Source organism: Phycodurus eques, chromosome 7 (genome assembly GCF_024500275.1).
Source record: "Phycodurus eques isolate BA_2022a chromosome 7, UOR_Pequ_1.1, whole genome shotgun sequence".
NCBI lineage: Eukaryota > Metazoa > Chordata > Actinopteri > Syngnathiformes > Syngnathidae > Phycodurus > Phycodurus eques.
This window is the reverse complement of record NC_084531.1, coordinates 21,044,157-21,072,043: the sequence shown is the minus strand read 5'-3', so window position 1 is coordinate 21,072,043 and position 27,887 is coordinate 21,044,157. Positions and strand designations below refer to the sequence as shown.

Below are 27,887 nucleotides of genomic sequence, written 5' to 3'. Positions count from 1 at the left end.
AGAAAAACCTGATCTTAAGTCAAGTTTTAAAAATTTCATCTAGCAAGCAGTATGTCTTCTTGACCACCCAGCTGAGAAACATGCATCTACTGAATGCTACTTTGTCTTGTGGGGCCGAGAACACATCATCTGTGCCCCTCATGAGGATAAGTGGTATAGAAAATGAATGGATGGATAAATAAATTTTTATACTATATGTTTTCCTTTGCTTACTGAATTTTTGTCTTCATCTTTTGAAAACCCATCTTTTAACCAAAAAAGAAAAACAAATTTTCAGAAATAAAACAATTACGGTATTATAGGTTTATTCATACCACACTCTGCGTTCAACCAACTATCTTATGCAAAATACATTTATGTACAAAATACATTCATTTTGACCAGTTGACATTGCCAGGGACACCAAATTCAATCAATATACAGTATTATATATACAAGACAATTTAATTGACAAAAGACCAGACATTGTAAACATTGCCCTCACTTATATAAAAACATTTCCACCTCAAATGACAAATATAACAATGTAACTTTGCAATGCAAAAAAAAAAAGATAAACATATTACAGTATGTGTAAAAAATAATGGACAGCTGACAAAGCAGACATAAAATGACTAATATGAATGTAAACATGTTGATGAGTACAAAGCATTGTAAGGTATTGACAGAGTTTCCATCTTAGGGAGGTGAAAAGGGAAAGAAAACGCAATATTGCTTATTCAGCTTCTGCAATTTAAAGTTATTTCTAGAGTTGGCTTTCTGACAGGAAGCATGCACAGCAGTTTTCAGTCACAAGTATTGGCTAGATCACATGGCTCAACATCGCAAAGCTCTTTACTGTATATGGTACCTCTTTTAGTCAAATGGGAATAATCTAAGAATTGCTCAGTATGATACTTAGTTTAGGAAAGCAAATACCAAGTTTCAAATGCCAAAAGATGATAATGATGCAATTAACAACGTTTGCTGTGTATGATAAAACTAGACGCGGGACGGTGGACGACTGGTTAGCACATCAGTTCTGAGGTTGCAGGTTCTAATCCGGGCCTCACCTGTGTGGAGTTTGCATGTTCTCCCCATGCCTGTGCGTTTTCTCCGGGTACTCCAGTTGCCTCCCACATCCCAAAAACATGCATAGTAGGTTGATTGAAGACTCTAAATTGTCCGTATGTGTGAATGTGAGTGTGAATGTTTGTCTGTTTCTACGTGCCCTGCGATAGGCTGGCGACCAGTTCATGGTGTACCCCGCATCTCGCCCGAAGTCAGCTGGGATAGGAGCCAGTACACCTGTGACCCTAGTGAGGATAAGCGGTACGGAAAATGAATGAATGAATGAGTAACTTTAAAAGGAAATTCAAGGGTCTACAATTAAAACATTGAAATTCTTTTTGACCACTGATTACCCTCTCCTGTATCTGCTGAGTTCTTTTATTTATTGGCTCAGAACTTGCTCACTTTCACAATGGACTCTTTCTTTCACCCTAATTAGGTCTTTGGTAAACATAGCTTGCAGCACATTTCCTGCTACGAAACACGTTTTCCAAGATGAATGGTTGACAATGTTTGTGTGTCGCAGCAAGCAGCGTGTGTGAGATATGGCCTCAGTTGAAATTGTGGTAAAAAAAATAAACGAAGTATTTGCAGAAAGATAAGTTTTCTCAGTTTTAGCATGAAAGCAGATTACAAAGTTTGTGATCGGCAAGGACAATGCTGATGAATGTCATAGAGTGGATTTTAGTTGATAAATTGAGCGCCTCCATGTGGAACCATCTCCGTCACACCCCACGCCACTATGTTCCCCCTCTGCTCGCAGCCAAGGCCCTCTTTCAAAGCCAGCTGGACAATCTTCTCCTCCGGCAGCACTTTGTCCCACATATTCACTCCTGCCATCGTTCCCGCAAATGCCAGCTTGGGATCGAACCCTGCTTCAAACCCTGGCACCCCGTTGCCGCTGCTACTCGGGGTCAGAGGGCAGCAGCCATTCCTTTCCTGTCCCAGCTGGAGTGAGCCTCCGTCTGGTAGGATGTGTCCTTCTGCCACTCCAGGTGTGGAAGCAACCTTTTTTCCACCTACCCACAAGGATGCCAGGCCCTGCTCAGAGGACCAAGACCCGCATAGGTGGATCCATTCTGGTGGACCTTTTGGCTTGACCACACCCCTTGCCTCCACCAGGTGAGTCTCTCCTCCTATGGTAAACAGGGCTGAGGTGTGGCTGAGCAAGAGCTGGATCTCATAGGGGTTACGACGGTTGCCGTAAGAGAAGAGAACAGTTTTATTGGAGACTGTGACTGGCTTCACCCACAGGCAAACAGTGAAGGAGGATAGTGAAAGAGGGACATCCGGTATCACTGAAGTGTAGATGCGACGGGAACGCATGGGGAAGAGGATTGCCATCTCATTACCTGTGTGACAGGAGGGTGTAATGGAGATCATGAAAGAATGAATCAATCATCTTATGATATTAGGTCATTTTCACATAGTACTTTTTGACAGTTAAAAAGGGATTAATGCAGAGGGGAACAAAGAACAATTCCATGAAGCAGAAAGTCTTTGTCACACCCTACTAAGGGTAATCTTCACATGCAATAAAGTAATAAAAAAAAAAAAAAAGTCAGCGAGCCCATCCAGCAGGGGACCCAACCAGGGGGAGGCCACCGATCCCCCCAGGACCCAGGGAGGTCCCGAGCCCGACCGAAACGCCCCGACCAGTCTCAAAGGGAGGAGAACGGGCACCGGACCACCGCCCCCCAAAACACAATTTAGCGAGCCCTCCCGCTGCCAATCCCCCCACCATTCTCGGAGAGCCTGGGGTCCCCTCCCATCAACAGGGCCCAACGCAGGACCCAGCAGCCACCCAAAACTGGTCATAGCCCGCCAATGTGAGCCCATGTTAAGTGCCCGTCATGAGCAAGGACAGATGAGGGCGCCAAGAGAGGGGAAAAGAATGTATTTTGATGTACATTCTCAGAGATACAACCATTTGCCAAGTAAAAAGAGTTAACACATTATTTGGAGAGATATATAATTATGATCTCCTTTTATCCTATCAATTACCAGGCTTATGTTATTACTAAAATCCAAATTTAGATGGGCCTTCTCTCCTTGGTTTCTGCCACTCATTAAATATTGGTGAAAATAGAGATTTTGGACAGACTGGGTATTCTCATGATTGGTTCCCATCTGTTTCTGTTCATCCCCAGGGTTTGTGGTGTGGGTTTATGACGATTGTCTGGTAATCGCATCTCCCTCTGCGTGTAAGTGAATGTATGTGTGGTCTCTCAGTCTTTTAATTAATTCAAATTGAATAATTTGAGGAAATAATGGTGTCAAGCAGAAAAGGCAAGTTTTTTATCAGTGTTTATCTCAGAGATGACCAAGAAACGAAAGTTGGGACTGAAACCATTTGAGAGCTATTTGTGTTTTGTGTTTTGGGATGAAGCTTGTAAGCTTGAAGCTTGTGTTTTGGGATGAAGCTTGTAATTTTTGAGTGTGCACTGTGTATATATGCGTATGCTATGTTTTTATACCAGAAATAAGTTAAGTGATGTAAAGATGTAGAGTACCTTGTAAAGGTTTACACTGGGTACGGAAAGTATTCAGACCCCCTTAAATGTTTCACTCTTTGTTATATTGCAACCTTTTGCTAAAATCATTTAACTTCATTTTTTCCCTCATTAATGTACACACGGCACCCCTTATTGACAGAAAAAAACAGAATTGTTGAAACTTTTGCAGATTTATTCAAAAAGAAAAACTGAAATATCACACAGCCTTCTTTTTGGGAATGATGCAACAAGATTTTACACCTGGATTTGGGGATCCTCTGCCATTCCTCCTTGCAGATCCTCTCCAGTTCTGTCAGGTTGGATGGTGAACGTTGGTGGACAGCCAACGTTGGTGGACAGTCAGGTCTCTCCAGATATGCTCAATAGGGTTTAAGTCAGGGCTCTGGCTGGGTCATTCAAGAACAGTCACGGAGTTTTGAAGCCACTCCTTCATTATTTTAGCTGTGTGCTTAGGGTCATTGTCTTGATGGAAGGTGAACCTTCGGCCCAGTCTGAGGTCCTGAGCACTTTGGAGAAGGTTTTCATCCAAGAACTTCTGAACAGAACTTGTGGCCAAGTTCCCTGTACTTGGCATTCATCTTTCCTTCGATTGTAACCAGTCGTCCTGTCCCTGCAGCTGAAAAACATCCCCACAGCATGATGCTGCAACCACCATGCTTAGCTGTTGGGACTGTATTGGGCAGGTGATGAGCAGTGTCTGGTTTTCTCGACACATATCTCTTAGAATTAAGGCTAAAAAGTTCTATCTTGGTCTCATCAGACCAGAAAATCTTATTTCTCACCATCTTGGAGTCTTCAGGTGTTTGTTTTTTATTTTTATTTTTTATTTTAAGCAAACTCCATGCAGGCTTTCATGTGTCTTGCATTGAGGAGAGGCTTCAGTCAGGCCACTCTGCGGTAAAGCCCCGACTGCTGGAGGGCTGCAGTGATGGTTGACTTTCTCCCATCTCCCGACTGCATCTCTGGAGCTTTTCCACAGTGATCTTTGGGTTCTTTTTTACCTCTCTCACCAAGGCTCTTCTTCTCCCTGATTGCTCAGTTTGGCCGGATGGCCAGCTCTAGGAAGGGTTCTGGTCGTCCCAAACGTCTTCCATTTAAGGATTATGGAGGCCACTGTGCTCTTAGGAACCTTAAGTGCAGTAGAAATGTTTTTGTAACCTTGGCCAGGTCCGTGCCTTGCCACAATTCTGTCTCTGATCCCTTCAGGCAGTTCCTTTGACCTCATGATTCTCATTTGCTCTGACATACACTGTGAGCTGTAAGGTCTTATATAGACAGGTGTGTGGCTTTGCTAATAAAGTCCAATCAGTATAATCAAACACAGCTGGACTCCAATGAAAGTGTAGAACCATCTCAAGGATGATCAGAAGAAATGGACAGCACCTGACACAGCAAAGGGTCTGAATACTTATGGCTGTGTGATATTTCAGTTTTTCTTTTTTAATAAATCTGCAAAAATGTCAACAATTTAGTTTTTTTTCTGTCAATATGGGGTGTCGTGTGTACATTTAATGAGGAAAAAATGAACTTAAATGATTTTAGCAAATGGACTGCAATATAACAAAGAGTGAAACATTTAAGGGGGTCTGATTACCTTCTGTTCCCACTGTAGATCAACTGACAGTCATTGACTGTCAGTTGATCTATAGTCATTGACTGCAGATAAGCGAGGGTGGTCTCATTCCTGGACATGAAGTATGACCTAAATGTGTCAACACAGTTGATATAAATTTGGGTAACAAGCAAAAAAAAAAAAAAAAAAAAAAAAAGACAAATCCAAAGAGAGAGAAGATAACACAGATTCTGGGGTTCTATGAGATAAAGGTCAGACAATAGTTTACCTCCAGGCAGGTATCTGTGCCGTGATGAACTCAGCACCTCCTGGAGCTCCATTCTTGTCTGCTGCAGCACGGCCAAGGCCCCCTCCAAAACGACCTCTTGTGTTGTGACCTCCTGCTCTCTATGGTCAGTGCTTCCTCCCTGTGAAAGTTGCGATGTTGCCTTCGCACTTCCTGGGTTGCTGAAGCAGCTGCTTTCCAGCTTGCCAAGCCGGGTCGCTTGGATTCGTGCGGTGGAGAGAAGCTGTTGTAGCATTGCCTCCAGATTGTTTGAATTCCCAACAGAATTACCACCAGCAGTGGGAATGTAATCTCCAAATTTTAGTCTTTCAAGGGATTCCCTTAGGCGTCCTTCCAGCTGCAAGGCCATCCTCCTTCCTGCTGTCTCCACTGCAACCCCACAAGAACCCCCATACTGGGCCACAAACCTAGCCAACGGAACCAACATCAAGGATCAAATGGAGTAACCAACGATCCATTATGACTAAATATAATGATATCATAATTTCTGGATGACTCATGTGACAGTTTCTGCTAAGATCTTTGGAAATTGTAAAATATCATATTAGTCAACAGGACCTGGATGGTTGTTGTCAGCTGGACCATTGTTGTATAAACATCTCATTCAGTCATCCAACTGACCTGAGTATTTCCCCACGCAGAGACCCCATCTCCACTTTGACAATGTCATCAGCATACTGGAGAAGCATGTTCTCCCTCATCTGGCTGTTCTCCAGCATTGAGAAGATTTTGTCCCACTTTGTGAGGTCTGGAGAACTACAGGGGGTCGCACTCGGTGTGGCTAAAGACATAGTGGAAGGAGAAAGAACAACGTAGTTATCATGACAAATTCTTGCTGTTAATTTTCTAGCGAAATGTCTTTTTTTTTCTATCTGCAAGAACAAAACATCCATCCATCCATTATCTGAGCCGCTTATCCTCACAAGGGTCGCAGATCCTATTCCAGCTATCATCGGGCAGGAGGCGGGGTACACCCTGAACTGGATGCCAGCCAATCGCATGGCACATATAAACAAACAACCATTCGAACTCACATTCACACCTACGGGCAATTTAGAGTCTTCAATTAACCTACCATGCATGTTTTTTTGGGGGGATGTGGGAGGAAACCTGAGTGCCCGGAGAAAACCCACCCAGGCACGGGGAGAACATGCAAACTCCACACAGGCAGGGCCGGGGATTGAACCCCGGTCCTCAGAACTGTGAGGCAGACGCTGTAACCAGTCGTCCACCGTGCGCCAAGAACTTAATAGTGAAGGACAAAAATGACCTGGAAGTAGAATATAAAGAATATGTGTCATTTTTATACTGCTGGGTACCAAAGCACTCGGATGTTGGGAATGACCTCAGTGCATGGTCTGACATTGAGGGTATTTTCTTTGGTTAAAACGAATTCTGGTCCTCATCCAAACCCTGGGGCGCACCAAATGAATGGACCCAGGCAGCTTTAAGAGGTGGTCTTGCAAACAAACTCTGGTGTGGTTCAGATCTGTTGAGCAAAAGTATGAGTGCTAAATGGACCAAGGTCAACATGACTATGGAAAGCATTTGGAACTCACAAAGCTGTAAAAGTTACAAAGGTGCCTGCCTACCCATCAAGTGTAAAACTACACACGCTTGGTAATTGGAAGCTGCAGCTAATTATAACACAATACCCTTTGGCTAGGCAAGGATATGCCATTTTCAAACGATGGACAGACTATAGGGAAACATTATGTCAAATCCAATAGCTAAGCAGAATGCAGCTATGCACAGATAATAATGTTTGCTAACACCAATATCAGCATTAACTTCTGATAAGTGGGACAAACCTGAAGGTCTAAATTGTACTTTAATTCTTGGTCCTTGGGGTGTTTTGAAGAAAGCACGTCACAGACATGTTAAGACAACTGGGAACTGTTTTGATTAGCAATTACTATTATTACTACACCCAACAGTTTTTCCATGTCTCCTAAGGAGTGCCCACTCAAGAGTCACCATTCATTTCTAACTCCAAATCGACCTTGAGAGAATCTGGTTTCTGTAGTTATAGGACAAAGGTACGTTTCAGGGTGGCGAATTCCTACATGGAGAGAAAAAAAAAACAACCACCCTTGAGGCATTATGCTCTGGCTGCTTAAAGTAACTTACAAAAGTAGGTCAGATAAACATTTCTAGAGGATTTCAGTGGGTATGTGAATGAAATTACATAATTTGGATGTTCAGCAATCATTACATGACTTAGGGGGCTGAGACAGTAAACCCCAACCAATCAGAGAAAGAAATACTGTATAAGAATTGTATTACAGTGCAATCAGGTGTTCAAACCACTATCAGGAATGATGTCATCTGAGAAATAAAGACCTCTAATCAGTGAGCATCAAATATAAGGTTATATGATGCCTATGTTTGACCCTGGTAAGAATTACAGTGGACCCCAGCATGTTCGCTGTTTGCCACTTGTGGATTCACCTCTTTTTTCTCTTTTTATCCCACTTTTTTTTTTGGGGGGGGGACCCCATTTCCCGTAGAAAACGCTTATTAGCCTATCCCTGTTTGTAATAAAACTATCTATCTATCTATCTATATCTATTGTTGGAAGTTTGCATCAATTCCTTACTCTTATTTAACGCCACATCTTGCACTATCTAGCTATCTAGCGATCTAATTATAATGGGCTTCAATTATCCATGGAGTTTAGCTATTAGCGGTCGGGCCCAGTCCCTGCTCCACAGGAATACATTTGTTTTTCCATAATTTATTATAGGGGAAATTGTTGGAACGCCTATAAAAGGTTAAATGAACTGTTCCATGGTCGCTCGCTCATATTGACTGTTTTTTTTTTTTTTTAGCAGTCAGTGTCTTCCTTCAGGCAACCCCTCTCAGTGTCCTTCACTTTCTTTCTTAAAATTACTGTTTTCTTTTTCTGCGACTATTTTTTTCTTATCATTACGCACCCTACTGGTCGTCTCATAGTACACTATAATGATATTCAGACAGCTTGATAAAAACTAGGTGGTTCCTTGGGCGAACTTTGCTGCTGTTTAACTGTTAGCGGTGCAAATAGACCTCCAGCTAGGTTTAAATCAACAAACATGCAAAATGCGAGTTGAGTGACTCCATGTGCACACATACACGCGCGCACACACACACACGTGCATGCACGCACACGTGCACACGCATGCACGCACACACACGCATACACGAACACGCACACAGCATTACTTTCTGACATCTGAGAGTCGATTTTTCTGTTTTTAGGGCTATTTGATATATTTTGGTTCAAGCTGTTGAATTACTTACAAGTTTTAATTCCAAGTCCACTTACATGCATGCAATGAAGTATTAAGCAACTAACAGATTTCTCGCAGCCAATACACAGCAGTTTAACCCCCAAAGTTGAGCACAATCTGTTTGACTTCCAAGTTGTTCTTATTTCAAACAAGCATTTTTCTCCTTTTCTTTTTTAAATTTGATTCAGGCTCAATTAAATTTAGCAGCAATTTTTTAAGGGACATTTTAACACTCCAAACTCTCAAGTATTATATAGATAGAGAAGTCTCTATCTAATGCAACTTAAGTGAAGTAAAAATACTCACCCTTTGAAGACGCTTGACAGAAAGGTAACGGCAAGGCAGCAGGGAGGTAACCCTGTCACCTAGTGGCATTTCATAGGTATTGCTAGAATTCATGAAGTGTTGTATGTCTGTCTATCTGTCGAAATGCATGATGAGAACACATCTTCAGCTTTGTGATTGCTTTGTCACTAGGTATGAGGTTTAAGTTAAGTTTCCTGATTGATGGTTATTGTTACACTCTTCCGTTTTACCACTACTTGTACCGTTCCATGGTGGCATCACAAAAACAAAAAATCCATAGAAAGAATTATTATTAATAACCAAAATCAAATTGAATCCCAACTGGGAAACATTAATATCTATAATGCATTTGTCACAGTGTAACACTTACGTTCTGGTGTCTCCTCCTCTGTGATTTCATTGTAGTAGGTGTCGGCGTAGTTGACTTCGATATCGTCCTCATAGGTCAGAGTAAGACACACACACATCGACCACACACCCACTGCCAGGGGGAGCCTCCAGTGCAACATTCTGCTCTGAATGTGTGTATGTGTGCGTGAGAGTGCAGTAGTGGAAGAATAAAATAGATGTGTGAGGAAAATGGCTTGCCTCCTTGTGTTTCTGTCTATGTTTTGTGCATGTGAGGAAATGCTCTGTCATTCACCGTGGTTCCCTCTGGTCTCTCACTTTCTCCGGTCCACCACTCTCTTTTTTAAGCGCTCCCTCCCTGATACCTCATGCAACATTTGTCCCTCCCCCAACAATCCCCCAACCCCCCTTCTCCTGCTCTCTACCGCTCCCATTTTTTCTTGCTAAATGCTGAGCAATCCTTGGCAGGAATCCGAGCAGTGTTGTCTACTCTAGCCAGATACAGAGTTAAAGAAGGGGGCTTGTTGGTTGCAACTCACGCACAACTCACTCTTTTCAATCAGTCAACTGAACTTTTTAGGAGAGCTACCCATTGATTATACTATATTTGTCTATAAGCTATTGACGTGCACATAAATCCAAAACACGGCAAAGCTATTATGAAGCATAAATACAGGTTTTGCATCCGTTTATGGGGTGGTTGTTAATCGTAAGTAGGTATGCCTTTGAGATGATACAGACAGCACTTTGACCCACATCATCTTCATTACTACTGATAATAATATGATTATGAAATAGTGCAGTCAGATCAGAAGACAGATTGTAAATACTTTCTAGTTGAGTTTGGGCCAAAACTGTACGTAATAACTCAGACGTTAATACAAATTCTGTAGGAATTAATGTACAGTGGGATCTCAAATTTTTTAATTTTACAAAAAATATTTTGGAGAAAAGTAAGTCTCATAAGTCACACAAACACTTTATTGTTCTACTAACAGTGGTTAAGATATTTTTTTACACATCTAACCATTAATATTACATTATTTATTACAGGTTTTATCATGGTGACAGTGAAACTTAGGAAGTGAAACAGATTGATCCATACATCCATTTTCTATGCCGCTTATCGTCACTAGTCCTGATGAATTCTTCAGGCTCGGCTCCCTAAAAAGAGTCAAACTCCTTTATCTCCAAAGTGGCTCCTCATTTTTATTTTTTTTTTTTGTCTTTTCAAATAAAAAACAAATGATGCATTATATGTAATATGCATTATTATATTGCTTCATTAATTCACATACTACTTGAAAAATTAATGTAAAATCAAAACACAAATGACCATCAGAAAGGTGTACTACCGTATTTTTCTGTATTGTTGAAGTATTACATTACTATTACTAGTTGCAGTAGACAGTGACACATTCATTAACATCGTTCTGAAATCTGCCCTTGAACTACATCTGTTAACTTTAATACACGCTCATTTTTTTTCACCTTAGCTTGATGTGGTCTCTCATTATATAACAATACTCTTGTGCGCTGACTTGGCTCTCCCCTGCTTGAGTTTGTGTGCTCACTGTGCTGTGTGATCGTAACTTCCCCCTTCTCCCTGCTGCTTAGTGTGGAGTGTGGAGACACAGATGCTGCCACACAGCAGAAAAAAGATGAGACAAGTTTATTATTATTTCTTGGGAAAATTGTGTCAAAATGCAAACCAATTGGAAGTCGATCAGCATCCCAAAAAGGATTATGTTCGAACTCACCTACTTTCACTCGTGTTGTAATAACATTTTACAGTAACGGGTAAGGACCATTTTTCCATTTCAGTTTTTATAAAGTTATCCAATGGCCGTAATAAATTTATCAAAAATTATGATGCAAGCATGGAATAAATGTATATTATTAAATATTTGAATTTGTGGGGGCGGCACGGTGGCCGACTGGTTAGAACGTCAGCCTCACAGTTCTGAGGACCCGGGTTCAATCCCCGGCCCCGCCTGTGTGGAGTTTGCATGTTCTCCCCGTGCCTGCGTAGGGTTTCTCCGGGCACTCCGGTTTCCTCCCACATCCCAAAAACATGCATTTATTGGAGACTCTAAATTGCCCGTAGGCATGACTGTGAGTGCGAATGGTTGTTTGTTTCTATGTGCCCTGCGATTGGCTGGCAACCAGTTCAGGGTGTACCCCGCCTCCCGCCCGATAACAGCTGGGATATGCTCCAGCACGACCGCGACCCTAGTGAGGAGAAGCGGCTCAGAAAATGGATGGATGGATGGATTTGTGGGTTAAATGGTTTTGGAGTTTTGTAACAGTTTTTGCATGGTGGGATGGGTCGAATGCTCTCCCTTTGGCATTTTCTGTAGAATTCTCAATGGTGGAGTATTTTTTACAGCAATATAGCAGAATTATTGTACATTAAGAGTAACTGAAGATAACTGTACCATTAGCCTTGATTAACCCCCCCGCCCCCTTTTTTTTGGCCTGCTTAAAACAAGTCCTCTGTGACTATATCCTTGTTGTACACTTTATTTAATCTGTGATGCTGCATTTTAAAATGGTTGCATAAGAATAACACCAGCGCATAAACCAAAGTCCAAAACTTTCTTAAAAAGCTCTTTGTGCCGTTGAAATGGGAGCAGTACCCCAGCCTGTGAGTGATCATGGAAAGGCAGTGAGTAATGCGTCGTTGGAGGTAGCCTGTATGTCGTAATCAGATACTGTATTACCGCTGCTGCTGTGAGTCAAACACAGGGAGAGGGGGAAACAGGTAATGGAAGAGGAGAGAGGGATTGATTTTTACCCCATGCAGAGTTTCTGTGTACGTGTGTGAAAGAGGCAGTTTTCTAAATGGATTTTTAAATGGCTTCACTATTTTCTGCGCCCTCACTTCTGTGCCTCAACAAGTGTGCTTATGATTTTGATTACATGTGTAGATCACACAATTAGGGACTGGGTGTGTGTTTGCATATATGCTTTTGTGTGTTCGGTCCAGCGGATTGACCTAATGACTTCCTCATGGGATTTAAGGATTTGATTGCTCTGTGCTGCATTCCTGTGTTTCTTTTTCATTGTGTCTGTTTGCGTATTCTACCTGCTCATTATCTGGGTGGAATAGTGGTTTTATTCATATGGCTGTACAGATAGATAGATAAATAGATGAATACAAAATGTTACAATTGTATTTTATACCTAAATTACAGTAATTCATGTCAATGTTACTTAAAAATGCATATATGGTAAATAAAGTTTTAATGGTGACACTACTTTGACTCGAACAGATTTAAAAAAATAAAATCATTACTTTTCTTGCTTATAGTCACGCATGGTTGTGGGTATGTGGATGAGTGTTGCCAGCACTGGGGCGCTGAAGTTCGTTGAGGAAACACGAAACACGAACACGTAGTATTCCAACATCATAACGACCTCAAACACCTAGCAAACAACCAGCCCAGACCTAAACTCTACTGAGCATCTGTGGGGTATCCTTGAACAGAATGTGAAGTAGCAAAAGGTCTCCAACATCCACCAGCTCTGGAATGTTGTTATGGCGGAGTGGAATAGGATTCCAGTGGCAACCTGGGAAACTCTGGTGAACTCTACTACCTTCACCCTCTTTCATTAATCCACATAGTACTGTGAAGAATTTATGTAAAACAAAAATGACCATCAGAAAGGTGTGATATTTTTCTGTATTGTTGAACTATGACATTACTATTACTAGTTGCCCAGCCCAGACCTAAACCCTACTGATTTAAACCATCTTAGAGGGTTAAGGGACTGCTGGAAAATAATGGTGGCCACACAAAATATTGATACTTTGGACACAATTTGGACATTTTCATTAAGGGGTGTACTTTTCTTGCCAGTGGTTTAGGGATTAATGGCTGTGTGTTGACTTATTTTGAAGGGAAAGTAAATTTAAACTGTTATACAAGCTGCATGCTGACTGCATTGTAGCAAAATGTCATTTCTTCAGTTTTGTCCTATGAAAAGATATAATGATATACAGTATTTGCAAAATGTGAGGGGTGTGCTCACTTGTGACAGGAGGATCAACATACAACAAAAATGCACAGCATCTTGAAAATTATGGGCTTTATGGGAGATGTTTCTTCCCTGTGCCTTCACGTGACAGTTACTCCCGCCTTCACATAGCTGAGGTGTTTAAGTGACATGATATATGACTTCTGGGACAGACAAGCAAAGTATACGCATGTGTGGTACAAGCTAGCAAACACTTGCTCACAGACCTCTTTTGTGTTAATAGTAAAAAAAAAAAAAAAACAATAAAAAAAACAGTCATTGGCCTATAACATGCTGACCTCGTCTCAAATAATAATTGTGTGGAATTTATTATCAGTAGCAGTCAGGAAAGAAAGACACAACCAGAAAAAGAATGTCAATCATAATTTCCCTGGGAAGACCAAAGCTTTATCCAGTGCATGTTAAATTGAAAAACATAATGCAAAGACCTAAATGTACATAAAACATTACAAAATCTTATTTTCTTATTTGGAACAATATTACCCTGGAAGTAATCACACAGAACATTGGTTGACAAATATTTTGGGATTTTTTTGACAAAACAAAAGAATGCAAATAGAATTCTGTTCCCAGGTCAAACTTTCATCATCATAAAATGTTTATTAACTGTTCAGGCAATGTTTTAAGTGACATTTTTGGTGTCATACAAAAAAAAAAAAAAAAAAAAAATACCTTACCTAGAACAAGTGATGCTGTTGGAATCTTCCCTTACAGTAAATTACATAACATCCTGGACAGTTTTCTTCTCTGCTAATGTTCATAACAGCCCAGTTGAGTCATTCTATTGCAATGTCGCAAAACAACAACAACCCAGCGTTAATGTTTTGATGCTCAGTGAACTGAGGTCTGGCACGATGGGATGGCTTAATTGACATTACGCCTAGTGCGATTTAGAGGTGTATTTCCCCCAACAAATTTGTTCAAATTCCGAATTGTACAACCCCAAACTTCTAGACTTTAGTTCCATTTTAATTTTGTGCATTGATATGTTGTCATTTTGCCCTTGTCGGTTATTGTATGTTTACAAACTTCCAAGGTTTTACTGTATTTAGCAAATATTCCTCTTGCATAACAAAACAATCAAAGAGGGTGGGTGAAGTTTAAAGTTGATACAAAGAATCCTAATTAATGATCCATGTCAAGCGGCTTGGAAACAAGCTTGAGAAGGTATTGTACATTAAAGTGTTAAAGACAGTGTTTATTTTTAATATTTCAAAAATAAGCAGAGAAGCCCAAACATGCAGCTGTGGTCTGACAGAAGAACACATGCAGTGGACACCTACAGTGCATTGCTTCATAAATCACATTTTTAGACTTCTGCAATGGTTTGCATGCACAATTATAACTTACTGATTTTGTCATTTAGTGGTTTACTGTTTACCACAGTAATTTAAATTTTTTTCTTTCCCATTATGTAATTATAGTATATAAATATGTCACCTTTGTCTAAATTTTTCTTGGCGACCAGGAAGGGTCCACGTCGCACCCAAAGTCAGCTGGGATAGACTCCAGCTCACCTGGGGACCACAAGTGGTATAGAAATGTTACACAGTATGTGACTGTTTTAGTCTGTCGGGATGATAGTTTGCGTTGTGTCAATTGGGGCTGCAACATCAAATTCGACACGCGAGTAATGCAGGGCATATGTGATTGCGTGTTAAGCCAATTTCTTGCCTGATTTTGGGTTGACTCACATTTTATCAGTACTGATTTCAGGTGTTGTGAGTCACTGTTAGTTGATCAGTGTACAGGGTGAACGAGAAGGGATTGTCAGTAAGCCACCTGTTGTATAACAATTGGGTGAATTGTCAGAAATGTGTTTAGCCATGACAATGATTTTGCACAGTTGAAGCTTAATGACTAGATTTCCCTTCATTGCACCCATGTAAAGTAAATGAACAGGCATGAAAGATGAACATATTATGTTTTTTGAAGTTACAAGCACAAGTGAAAAGAGAATTATATTACGGTACTTGTTAGCATTTTAGAATGAGGATTCCGAGAACACACGATGCTTTCTTGAAACCTGAGAAGTCTCGTCGCTGTGCTGCAACTTCACCCACAAGCAGTCATCTAGCATCACACAAAAATTGGTGGACCCACAGAGATGTAATCACAGACTTTGTAACCTCTTTTTAGATATGTTTATTGTTTCTATAATTGTTATATACAGTAATTAATATTAAATTTTGCATTTTTTTAAAATAGACCCTCTGAAGTGAATTTAAATTTACCAGGGAATGGCTAAAATTGCGCAGAGTGATGCACTTCAGAGGCCGGCAAGAGTTGCCTTTTTCCCCACCATAGAAGTGGTTAGCCGCATAGTTACATTATGTACAGTTTTTGCGAATTGCAGTCATTTGGATTTGACTACACTTTGAGGTTGGCCCTAGCTCCTACCAGTCTTAAATGCAACAGCAGACATTTTTATAGTTGAAACACACATTAGCGGCATCTCCAGGACATTAGTTCACCAGCTCAAGCCCCAACATACATTGTGAACTTTCCATAGCAGATTTACTTTTGCATTGTAAATTGGGATTTAAACACAAAAGGGGGATGCTAAAGGTTTTCGCACTGTATATGTTATCCTCCCAGATGCTCTCCATGTGTTTAGACGTGTGCATGCGTGAGCGTCCAATAGTATAACTCTTTAAATCCCCCACAGCATGTTCCTGTGTGGACCCTAAAAATTCCTCAAAAGAATCCCATAAATGCTTCAGCTTCAGCCTTACGGCTATAAAAAGCTTTGTCTCTGTACGTGCCCTGTACACTATGTGTCTGGTTTTATGAAGAGCTGGGTCTTACTGGTAGGGGACGTTGACATAACGAGGATGACAGATGCATCATCTTAATATTTATGGGCAGCCTTCCCACAGCTTTTTCACATTTGACAAAAGCAGCACTTCATTGAAATGATTGATGTCTATGCATCACCTTGCTGTAAAACATGAAGCAACTGGGCAATATGTTACATATAGACATATTATGTATTCGTTTTTGGCCATGAATAGTTTCGCATAATATCATGTGCTGTCTGAGAATTGGCAGCACGAGTTCTCATAATGCTCAGTATCTAATAACTAACAAAAATGCTAAAGTGGCTCATGACAATCTTGGGATTGTACATATTCCCTATCTGGTGGTACAGTGGCCGACTGGTTAGCACATATATGTCAAACTCAGGCCCGGGGGCCAAATTTGGCCCATGATGTAATTATATTTGGCCCGCAAGACCATATCAATTGTGCATTAGAGCTAGTCCGCCAGTATATAGTACATGGGCCACTAATATTACAAATTCCAGTGTGTTGGCCCATCAGTCTAGACCGGCAAGCGCCCCTTCCCTTTCTGTTGCTGTCGTTAGCAACTATGCTACCAGTCTCATCGGGCAAATTTACACTTCCCCTACCCAAAAATGGCCAAACAAAAGATGGAAAACCGTTATCTTCCAAGACAGGTGGGAGGCAGAATATCTGTTCACTAAACTCTAAATTGCCATTAGGTGTGAATGTGTGCACGAATGGTTGTTTGTTTATATGTGCCCTGCGATTGGCTGACAACCAGTTCAGGGTGTACCCCGCCTCTCGGCCGAAGATTGCTTGGATAGGCTCCAGCACACCCGCGATCCTAGTGAGGATAAGCGGAACGGAAGATTAAAGACAGACCTGCTTGTCGTGTGCGGAGCAACGTGGCTGTAACAAAGAATATAACATAATTGAACTCATGTTTTTTTAATGCCCTTTATCAACTCATAGACAGGGACTGTTAATAGTTTCAAGTTTGGCTTTTTATTGAAGGACATTCTTATTTTTTTGGGTTGTTTTGTTGTTGGCCTTTGAAAATAGATTTACATAAAAAAGAAAGGTGGTTGGAGATAGATAAATAGTAGAGAGACAGAACAGTTCATGTTATCTATTTAAATACAAACAAATACCACTGATGTATTTTATTGCAAATTAGACTTCTGGTGTGTTTATAATATTAAAGTTTGTTTATTCCAGATTCAGTGTTTAAGCAAAATTTAAGTTTGTTGTCAAATGATACATTTTAAGGCTACATTTCTGCAGAGAAGGGAAACATGCACATCGCAGTGATTTTTCATTGAATATTGAGTTTGGCCTGCGACGTTGTCCCAATTTTTAATTTTGGCCCACCGTGAATTTGAGTTTGACACCCCTCGGTTAGCACATCTACCTCACGGTTCAGAGTACCCGGCTTCAAATCCGGCCTCGCCTTTGTGGAGTTTGCATGTGTGGATTTTCTCCGGGTGCTCTGGTTTCCTTACACATTCCAAAAACATGCACGGTAGGTTAATTGAAGATTCTAAATTGCCCGTTGGTGTGAATGTGAATTATTGATCGTCTATATGTGCCCTGCAATTGGCTAGCAACTAGTCCAGGGTGTATCCCGCCTTTCGCCCAGAGTTAGCTGAGATGGGCTCCAGCACCCCCGCGACCCTAGTGAGGATAAGCGGTACGGAAAATGGATGGATGGATGTTCCCTATCAATGCTCCACCAGTCATTCTTCAAACTTCCAGGGATTGTTGTTGTGATTGTTGTTGTGTTGAATGAATTGGAATGTGAGGCTGCAAGACAATTGTTGAAGCAGGGGGTAAAAGTTCAAATCAGTTCCTTGTTCCTAATTCACAATCACCAAGCAATCTTGTTAAACCCTTTAGCCATCTAGTAATTCTATAATGACTATAGAAGACGAGAATGTTATGTGTGTGCAGTTAGTGCACATGCACTGCTGATGTTGCTGTGTTACTGCAGTACTGCATAGTAATTGTATGGAGGTAGACCCACAGGGGGGTTCAGGCACAGTGTTAGGGGGGCACTCCCCTCCCAGAACCACCACTGATCCACAGATGGTGCTGTTTTATAAGATTATTTAACTTACATTTGTTGTCTGCTCTTCATTCAATTTCTTTCCATTCAACTTTGGGCTTTTTGCTCACTATCAAGGTCACCCAGCAGATACAGGAAATCAAACATCTGGGTTGTAATCTGTCGCAGACCTTGGAGCATCTGTGACATATTCTGTTCAACCCCCAAAGTTGACTGTAAGACTTTACATGTACTATATTTCCTGCCTTTTAACGTAAATTCTCTACGGGACACAAAAGCCCAAAATGTTTGAATCTTGAAAAGTCACCCACAACGTGTCTTTGTTGAGTCAATGAGTTAAATCATTTTAAGATGTTTTTTACATGCAACGCATGCTCTTGTGCTACATACTTGTTTGTACAATTGTGCATCAATACGTAGAATATGAGTCAGTGCTTTTCAGCAACACATACTACTCTTTCAGATTTATACCTCATACACATGAGCAAAACAGTGAACAATTGCGTTCACTGTTAAAAATTCATCTGATACATTACTACTGCCCATACATAGGTATCTAGTATAGATTTACATTGCTGGATTTCAAATTCTGTTACAAACGCTGAACATTTGAACATGATCCAATTAAAAATGTGACGTGTTCTTTGCCCACACACACAAAAAAAAACATACTGTGTTTGACCACAGGCAACTACATGCTCCTCCGTGTGCTCCCTTCAGTCTACCCCAGACAACCTGATGTCATACACCGTCACCTTGGCAAGCTCACTGCTGTGATGTCACAGCTGGAGTCCACAGAACAGCAACACCTGATCAGACTGCTTCAACTGGTGGCTGAGCAACATCCGCTGGTAAGATTTTATTTATTTTCATGTGTGTTGCATGACTGAATGTGAGGCCTAAAACTTCAACAGTACTCTGTAGCATAGACATCAACAACACACAACACTATGACTGAAATAAAATATTTACTATCTAGCAGACTCCCCCGCAGTCTAACACAGTATACCAGCCTTCTCTGCAATGCTCTCATGACCCCCTTGAGCTTGGGAAAAAGTAAAATATTCACACAGAGCTAGGTTGGGTGAGTAGGGAGTTTCCTGCAGTACGGCCATGTTTTCTCGGCTACGATTGTCAGATGCTCAGCGCATTGCATCGCAGGGGACCACTCATGGTGAAGCAGCCACAAGTTATCCTGCCACAAATCTTGTCTCTTCTTGTGCACTTAATAAAGCAAATGCTACAGCATCTCTAAGTAGATGTCCTGGTTGATCATCTGGCCCACATTGAAGGGGAAAAGTGTAATTTGAGTTTGCGATATTGAATTTGTGTGTAACGCCGGTCCTGGAACCTTTCTGACACAACTCGTATTAAGGCCTGATTTACTGAGATCGCAAATAATGAGCGCTACTTTGCGTGTTCAGTCTAACAGATTGCGCTTGCTGTTGGTGAGAATGTTATGTGTGATCTAAGAGTGCGATCTTTTACTCAGATCCCTTATAGCAGGGGCTGAATTGGTTGTTCACTCACTCTACCAGATCATGTGCGCTGTTGGCAACAGGTGTAAAAGTGCTGGACACTGCCGTATTTAAAAAAAAAAAAAGGGTTCGGCGCATTAGATAGCTCTGATGGTTTTCACTGTGAAAAAATTGAGGGAGCACCAGAATCACAGAATGAAGTTTGGAATGATGGAATTGGAAGTGTTAGTGGAAGACAAACAAAAGGTTGCATAAAAGAAATCTATCCCTCTGATAGTTTGGGGAAAGCCAGCCCTATTTTGAGTGTGCGGCCATTGGATGTTCACCCCATCCTGCATAACATTGTGTTTAAAACTTTAAATCAAATGACCCGGATGTAAGGAAATGAGCGTTCAAAGGAGTTTGTCAGGTGAAATAGCATGACCCCTTCTTGTAACTGGCTCGAAGCCAGCTCTTAGATCATTCATCCAAAATTGCATTGCTGAATAGATGACACGGCGTGTTCATTTTTATTTCTGGCATTATAAAAATTTTTTACACAAGTGGGAAATTTCTCCCCACCACCTGTCATTTTGCCTGATCGATGCTAGCACCGCTGTGTATGCTGGTTTGCTCCCGCCGTTCATACGTAGTATTTACAGACTCAAAATCAGCCGTTGCAGTTCGTCTCAGGTTTGATATATCACATTGAGCGTGCTAAATTCATATGCTTGCGTACAACCCTCCTGGAATATGCAAAATGAACTGCATGGCAATATTACCTGTTTCACAGATGCAAACCTGGGTGTGCCCTTTTTTTAGATCAGCTTCTGCATCTGTTTGTGTGACCAAACAAGTTTTCGCCTGTTTTTGCATCCGCAAACCTTTGGTAAATCGGGGCTTTCGTGTTATGAGTCAAGTTTATTTAGACACATTAATTCTACAAATAACTGCTGCTCTGTATTACATACAAAATACATGGGCAGTCGAGCTAACTAGATTTTGATTGTGTTCAACATCAGAGTAAAATACCACATAACAGAAAACAGAGCTAATGTTGTGTTGTGTCTTTCTATTTTCCAGCTCAGTGTTTATAAAAAATTTTTTTAAAAAAGAAGTCCTGTGGTGTTGGTGCTGTTCTGAAACACTGTTCTTAAATGTGATTATTCATATGAGGTGACTGAAATTGAAGCAGCAGGAGTGTTCTGCAATTGTGTGATCCAATCCAGTCTAGCTGTGGATAATGAGGAACTGTTCATTGCCAGAGTGTTGCTAGACGGTCCTACAGTCATGTCTTTGTTTATCATCAGTCACCAGACTGTTCATCTCGCTCGGCTTCCCACGTCTTAAAGTGACTTTCATCCTTCTCCTTGGTGCTTATGCACGCTACCACAACGTTGTTGGAGTCATTGTAAAAGTATGAATACAATTCTCTTTTCAGATGTTCAGCCCCCAGGTGCCTGCCCTCGTCAGTTACCTAGGCAACCAGTCTCTAATTGAGGCCATATTAGGCACTCTGGTGAATGTGTCTCAAGCCAGCCCCTCCTCGCTGGTCAGCTGTCTGCCAAAGCTCAGGACTGTGGGACAACAATGGCCTGCTCTCTTGGGTCATGTGGCCAAAATCCATGGTGCTGTGGGCATCATCAGTGAGGTACACATACACACGCACACTTAGAGCACACACAATGGACAACTGATTCTTAGCGAAAGTGTTTGGAAGTACAAACTAGTGAACTGAATTGATGGCCTGGCTGCCTTCTTGTATACTGATTTGGAATGATTCCATTTCACCAACTCCAATTAAATAATGTGACTAGACTAAACAAGTAAACAAAGAATCTCACAAAATATCCACCCATCAATTTTTCTATACCGCTTAGCCTGTTCAGTGTCACAGAGAGCAGGAGCGTATCCCAGCTGAATGCAAAAGGCGGACTACAGCCTGAACTGTTTGCCGGTCAGTCACATGGTACCATATACTAGTTACAGACAACCATTCACTCTCAGTGTGTGGAGACGGAACGCACGCTGTCTGCATCGAAGTCAGTTGAATGTACCACTACACAATCCGTGATTCCCCACAAAATTTGTTCAGTTTATGTGTTGGAGACATGAAAGCAGGTTATTACTTTGCAGTTCATGTCCTCAACGAGCAGTGGGTGCTGCTATGTTCGCCATCTCTCTCAGTAGAGTAAAGGAGGAGCATGAGTTTGCATCTTTGTGAAACATACAGCAATTAAAAAAACAAAATTAAAAAAAACGTCTCACAACTGCGACTCGGTCCCAATCCTATCGTTCATGTTAATGAGTCAGTCGATAGGTTTGGTTCTTTCGTGAATGAAATATAAAGAAAACAAACTAAGACTCAACATTTGCAGTTTTAAACATACTTAGCATTTTTAAATTAACTTTTTATCTGCCTTTCAATGTTATTCCTCTCTCCGACAGCGTTCATTGAAATCAATTGTGAAAATGAGGCTATGACATCATCTAGCGACCTTTAGGACAGCCAATAGCTACTTTCCTTAATGAGGAGTTGGTAACACTGCTTGGCAGAATGCTCTGCTCATTTGCTGTGATGGTTGGCTTATCATGAGAAGTGGTGTAAACAGTAAAACTTTACCTTGGATGAAACAGAGCTGAATATTTCTCATTGAACAAGACAGATATGGTGTGTGTGTGACAGAGGGAGAGAAAGAGAGAGAGCGAGAGAGAGGGAGGGATAGAGAATAATGAGCAGGTTACAGCTTCTCTTTTCTCCTTTGGGGCTCATTTAATGTTTTTCAAATTAGCACAAAGTGAAAATAAAGTATGCCTTTAATGAACATAAACACGCACACAAACATACAAACTTATTAAAGAGACAGGGGAACACCACCTTTAGTATGTTTTCTATGTCAACAAACTGCAAGTTCAACTTTAGTACGCACAAACACACACGTAGTTCCAGATAATTTGGGCCTCAGTGTCCTGTATTTCTTCACATTGTAGTCATTTGGAAAACAAGGCCTATTTTTCTGGGAAATTACCCTGCAGAGACCTCCGAGTGATGGCAGTGCCTCCTGTAAGTTAGTATCGACCCCCCTCCCGACCACACACACATGCACACGTCTCTCCGTTACTGGTTGCACAACTTTCTTTGGCTTCCTTGAGCTCCTGAAGGACTTCATCTGTACTGAGTGACTGGCTTTGTTGTTTGTTTGGGCTGAACATGTCAACTTCATTCAACTATCTTCTCACTAAGATCAGAAAAATAAAAAACATGATATTATACAAGGCGGCACGGTGAACGACTGGTTAGAGCGTCAGCCTCACAGTTCTGAGGACCCGGGTTCAATCCCCGGTCCCGCCTGTGTGGAGTTTGCATGTTCTCCCTGTGCCTGTGTGGGTTTTCTCCGGGCACTACGGTTTCCTCCCACATCCCAAAAACATGCATTAATTGGAGACTCTAAATTGCCTGTAGGTGTGAATGTGAGTGTGAATGGTTGTTTGTTTGTATGTGCCCTGCGATTGGCTGGCAACCAGTTCAGGGTGTACCCCGCCTCCTGCCCGATGACAGCTGGGATAGGCTCCAGCACGCCCGCGACCCTAGTGACGAGAAGCGGCTCAGAAAATGGATGGATGGATGGATATTATACAAAAGGAAGCGAAGCCATTCAGATGTTTTCGGTGTCTGTCTTTAAGTCATCTTCTCTTGATACACAAAGACACACTGTCGTGTGTCATCAAAATGTCAAAAACATCCATACAACAATATCTCTGTGTGGCTTGTAGGTTTGCAGGATAGCAGCTCAACAGAAAGCATCAATGTACTGAATATCAGAAGCAAATTATTAACGGAAACAAGGAAAGAAAAACACATGCAGCAGGTTATTAAGAGAATATTTTGTGTGTTATTTATTCGTTTTAGTGTTCTTTCGTGCTTTTCGGTACAGTCAGTATTCCTCCATGTAATTTGGTCCTTATCTCTTAACAGTCCAGGATAATTTTTTGGAGAGCATAAAACTAATGCTGTGATTGGCTAGTAACCAGTCCAGGGTGTACCATGGTGCTTGCCAAAGTCATCCGGGATAGGCTCCAGCTCAGCGGCGAGCCTAATGAGGACAGGTGGTTTAGTAAACGGATGAATAAAACTAATGATTAAATAGAGCATTTATTTGTTCAAACAAATGTAAAAAATAAAGAAACTCTTAATTTTGATTCTTTTGGATGTTTTTTTTCTCCCAAAACTATTCCCACTTTTGCATTAAGTGTTATCTGTAAAGGCTTCACATGATCAGGGATGCTCTAAAATGAACGTTATGTAAGACCCGCTTAGGTTGTCATTTTTGGAAGCACCATAGCCCTTTTATAATTTAAAATATCAAGACAATAAAGCCAGCACTGAGTTGTAATAATAACATCTTGGTATCTCCAATCTACACCCCAAAAACCTTCTATTTCTTTCTTGTGCTACACCACAGAGACTCCTAAATATCTTCTTGGCATGGTGTGTGGAAACCCACTGACTTTTAGTCTTTCAGTTGGGTTTAGCATCCACACTTGAGATTATTATCCCACAGAGAGAACTTGTGAAACATGCCCAAACTATGAAGGAACAACATTCATCACTCATTTTTGTCTCTCAGGTATAGTGAAGGAAGCCGATTCAACAATAACAACAAAAAACTATTTTTCTTTTAGGTTATGAAACTGAAACTCAACAATAAACATGGTTCGATTATTGTAGATTGTATGTTGATTTTAAATTATTTCCAACACAAGATGTTTTTAATAGCTGGATTCAAAGGACCTATCAGTCCATGTTTTGTCGGAGCTTTTCCCCCCACTGCTGTGATGTAATAATTGTGCCAAGCAGTTTTTTTTTTGGTACTGTGTTTGATGTTTTGTTGCAATATGTTCCTGTTAATATCTTGTATTAGATGTAATATTGTCTTATGAAGACTGCCAAAGTACTTGTGTAAAGGTTTATTAGTCCAGAGAGCAAGCTTTGAAACTTCTGTTTTTTTCTTCTTTCGTCCACTTTTTTTAAATCAACAAATGGGGGGTCCTTATTTGGATTTAACATTGCAAGAGCACTGACATTGAATCCTACCACCTTTACTCCACTCACACTATGTTATTAGATCCAGTACAGGGGGGTAATCATGCTGCATGATTGACAGTGCTTATGAGGGTTTCCTTCTGCCAGAACAGAACACACATGCATCAAAAGATATAATTATTAATTTATTTTTGTGTGACAAAAGTGACCAGCCTGTTTTGGTGTTGGATAATATTAAAAAAAAAAAAAAAAAAAAAAAGAGTACAACAGAGGCCAGTGGGAAAATAGGGCACTGTAGTATTCAGAACCTTTTCTGTGGGTCAAATATGTGTTTAGAAGAAAGGTACTTAGAGGTCTTCAACAAATGTGTTTTATCTCCCAAAAAATGAACTCAATTGAAAGTATGGTTGATAAAGAATAAATATGCCAATTTAAAAAAAAATAATGTAGCATCTTAATACCTGAAGTCAAGATCTTTATTTACAAATACCCATTACTGTAAATATGTAAATGTTCACATCTACAGTAACCATTAAAGTATCCCCTTTACTTTGATACCAAGATCATCCATCCACGTAGACCTTGTAGGTGCAGAGAAACAGTTGACCCAGGTCTCAAAGTTTTTATAATGGGATTTGTATGAAGACAATCATTTTTATACTAATGTGCTCTTCGTTATCTTCAGGCACATGCACACAGTTCTTTGGGCTACCTAGTGTCTCTTCTGGGCAACATGGATCACACTTTTCACCACACGCTGCTGCTGGAAATCCGAGCTCTGACGGACCGTTACCCGTCTGTGCTCGGAGGTTACGGGAAAGACCTCTACAGGCTGAGCAATTCGTTCACAGCCATAGCAAGACTACTGGGGAGGCGGCTGGAGGAGAGTACCACTGCACATCGTAGGTCAGAAAAGGCACACTCGTCGTTTGTTCTCCATATGCAAAGGAATGATGTCTTTAAAATATTTTCCTGAAGGATTATCCTGTGATGTGGGGAGTGTTAAGAGTGGATTTTTTTTAAATTCGATATTCTTTTTTTCATTGGAATTTATGAATTGGTTCGGATGGTGCATACTTTCTTCTTAGCCTTAGTCTATATGTAAGTGCACTGCGATTGATTGCCATTGTAGGGTAAGCACAAGGTACTGGATCTATAATTGTTCCACAGCCAAACAATCAAACAATCTGCTGACGATGTATTAAGTCAAAGATCCAGTTGGTATAGCAAGAACCCAATTGCTCTTGGATAATATCCATTCCGGGAGGCTTGAGGTAGGCTACCACCTTTTTGGGTCAGTTTTCAGGTTTTCTCCGACAACTGACTTTCCTCACTCTTTGACATAGATACGTCTGCAGTGACTATATGCTGTCGTCTGTTTGTAGTTTACACACACAAAAAAGAGTTAAGGCCGCCTCATCTCGTTTTTGTGTTTGTGTTTGTGAATTGTTTATTTGTATCGAGGGACAATTTGTGAATGATTGAACACAATCTAACACCCCACCCACAGGGTTGCATAATAAAAGCATGCATGCATGTCAAGTCACCATGTGTTTTTGTGCATTTGGGAGGATGAAACGCATTATGTGCAGGATTGAGGGCTTTGCTTGGGGTCCTCTCCTCTCACGATAGTGAAATGGGGTGGTAAATTGTTTTGTTTTTCATTACTACAAAATCTACAGGACTCATAATTTCCATGCAATTTAGTTGGGGGTGGCCCATGTGCTGAGAAAGTACTAATTACATCTATAAAGCTACATAATACCAAGTTCATAAGTGAGCTAGAGCCTACACCAATTAACTTTGGGCAGGAGAAGGGGTATACCTTGGACTGGTCGCCAGCCAATTGCAGGGCACATATCGACTGTTTTTCTGCCATTTATACTCACATTCACATCTGTGGACAATTTAGTCTTCAATCAAACTAACATGCATGTTTTGGGGATTTGGGAGGATGCCGAAGTACTCAGAAAACCCACGCAAGCATGGGGAGAACATTCAAACTTCACACACTAGCTGAGATTCGAACCTGTGACCTCACGACTCACCATCATGATGCCACCAATTATATTTGGGGGCAAATCTGTCCTAAGGGACATGTCTTTCCAGAATGAAAATGGTAGCCTCCTGTCCATTTAATTCTCCCTTAATCATTCAAAATTCATTCTCATATTAACCGGAAAGGAGCCTGCTAGCTAGCATACAGAAAAACAAACAAACAAACACAAATATGAGCAAACTAATGCAAATTAGGTTTTTGTTTTCTCTCTTTTGTTAACAGTTCAACCTTAAATGAAGTATGTGCCCTTCTGAGTGACATAGCAATTATTGTTATTAACTACTTTGGCAGAGGAAACTGAGACACGAACAAAGAGCAAGATTGTGGGAATACTTGGCAGTGCATAAAAAGAAGCATAAAAAGCCTGGGGGAGAATGGGGCTGCTGAAAAAAGGGGGAGTACAAGGTGACAGACAGAGAACTACAGCAAGCCAGTGTGAGAATGTGAGAATACTGAAAGGTGAGCCAGAATGTGAGGGAAGGCAACTAAAATGAATGTCAATTTCATCTCATGTACTAAATACATTGACCCTTTTGTGTGTGTTCCAGCGAGAATAGCCATTGCTCGCCATCTCCCAATGCATCGCTTCAAGGAGCGGAAGGAGGAGGTGGGGGGTCTGAGCCGAGGAAGCAGGTGTTGGCAGGGGGTGAGGCGGAGGCGCAGGAGGACTCTCCCGCCCCCCAGCGGCGATACAGCCTGAACCAAGCGATGACGGAGGAGCAACGAGACATGAGATTCAACAGGTGGGGGAGAATGTGATAATCAACACACACTGAATCCAATTGAAAGAGGTTTTTGTTTTGAGGAACACAGTTACAGCATCTGCCTCACAGTCACAAAAGGATCCGTGAGCCTTCCTGTGTGGAGGTTGCATGTTGTATTTGTGGTTGCATGTTTTTTTTTAGGGGTACTCCTGCTTCCTCCCACATTCAGATAGCTAGCATGCATGTTGAATTGCAGACTCTGTCATTTATAACTCTAGAAGTACTTTATGTCTATATGTTCCCTGTGATTGACATGTCCAGGGTGTACCCCGCCTCGAACCCAGCTGTTTATTCTCAGCTGTTTATTGAACGCCTAGAGA

General features: G+C 41.1%; 2 protein-coding genes across 7 annotated transcripts in view; one reads left to right on the top strand and one right to left on the bottom strand.

The window, feature by feature from the left end:
- The window catches only part of veph1 (ventricular zone expressed PH domain-containing 1), a 92,418-nt gene that overhangs the window by 27,147 nt on the left and 37,384 nt on the right, over positions 1–27,887 (top strand). For 5 of the 6 annotated variants that reach the window (XM_061682407.1, XM_061682406.1, XM_061682405.1 and 2 more), the window contains 4 exons: positions 18,931–19,094; positions 21,142–21,351; positions 25,430–25,650; positions 27,352–27,546. In XM_061682407.1, the coding sequence (XP_061538391.1) occupies positions 18,931–19,094; positions 21,142–21,351; positions 25,430–25,650; positions 27,352–27,546 (790 nt within the window). Of the gene's footprint in view, positions 1–18,930; positions 19,095–21,141; positions 21,352–25,429; positions 25,651–27,351; positions 27,547–27,887 lie in introns of those variants that run through there. The other variant, XM_061682410.1, reaches the window with a different exon arrangement.
- ptx3a (pentraxin 3, long a) lies at positions 289–9,678 on the bottom strand. Its single transcript, XM_061682129.1, has 4 exons — positions 9,374–9,678; positions 6,047–6,206; positions 5,408–5,832; positions 289–2,402 (listed from the first exon to the last, which is right to left on the bottom strand). Exons 1-4 carry the CDS (start codon positions 9,510–9,512, stop codon positions 1,735–1,737), a joined length of 1,392 nt encoding a protein of 463 aa, XP_061538113.1. The 5' UTR covers positions 9,513–9,678; the 3' UTR covers positions 289–1,734.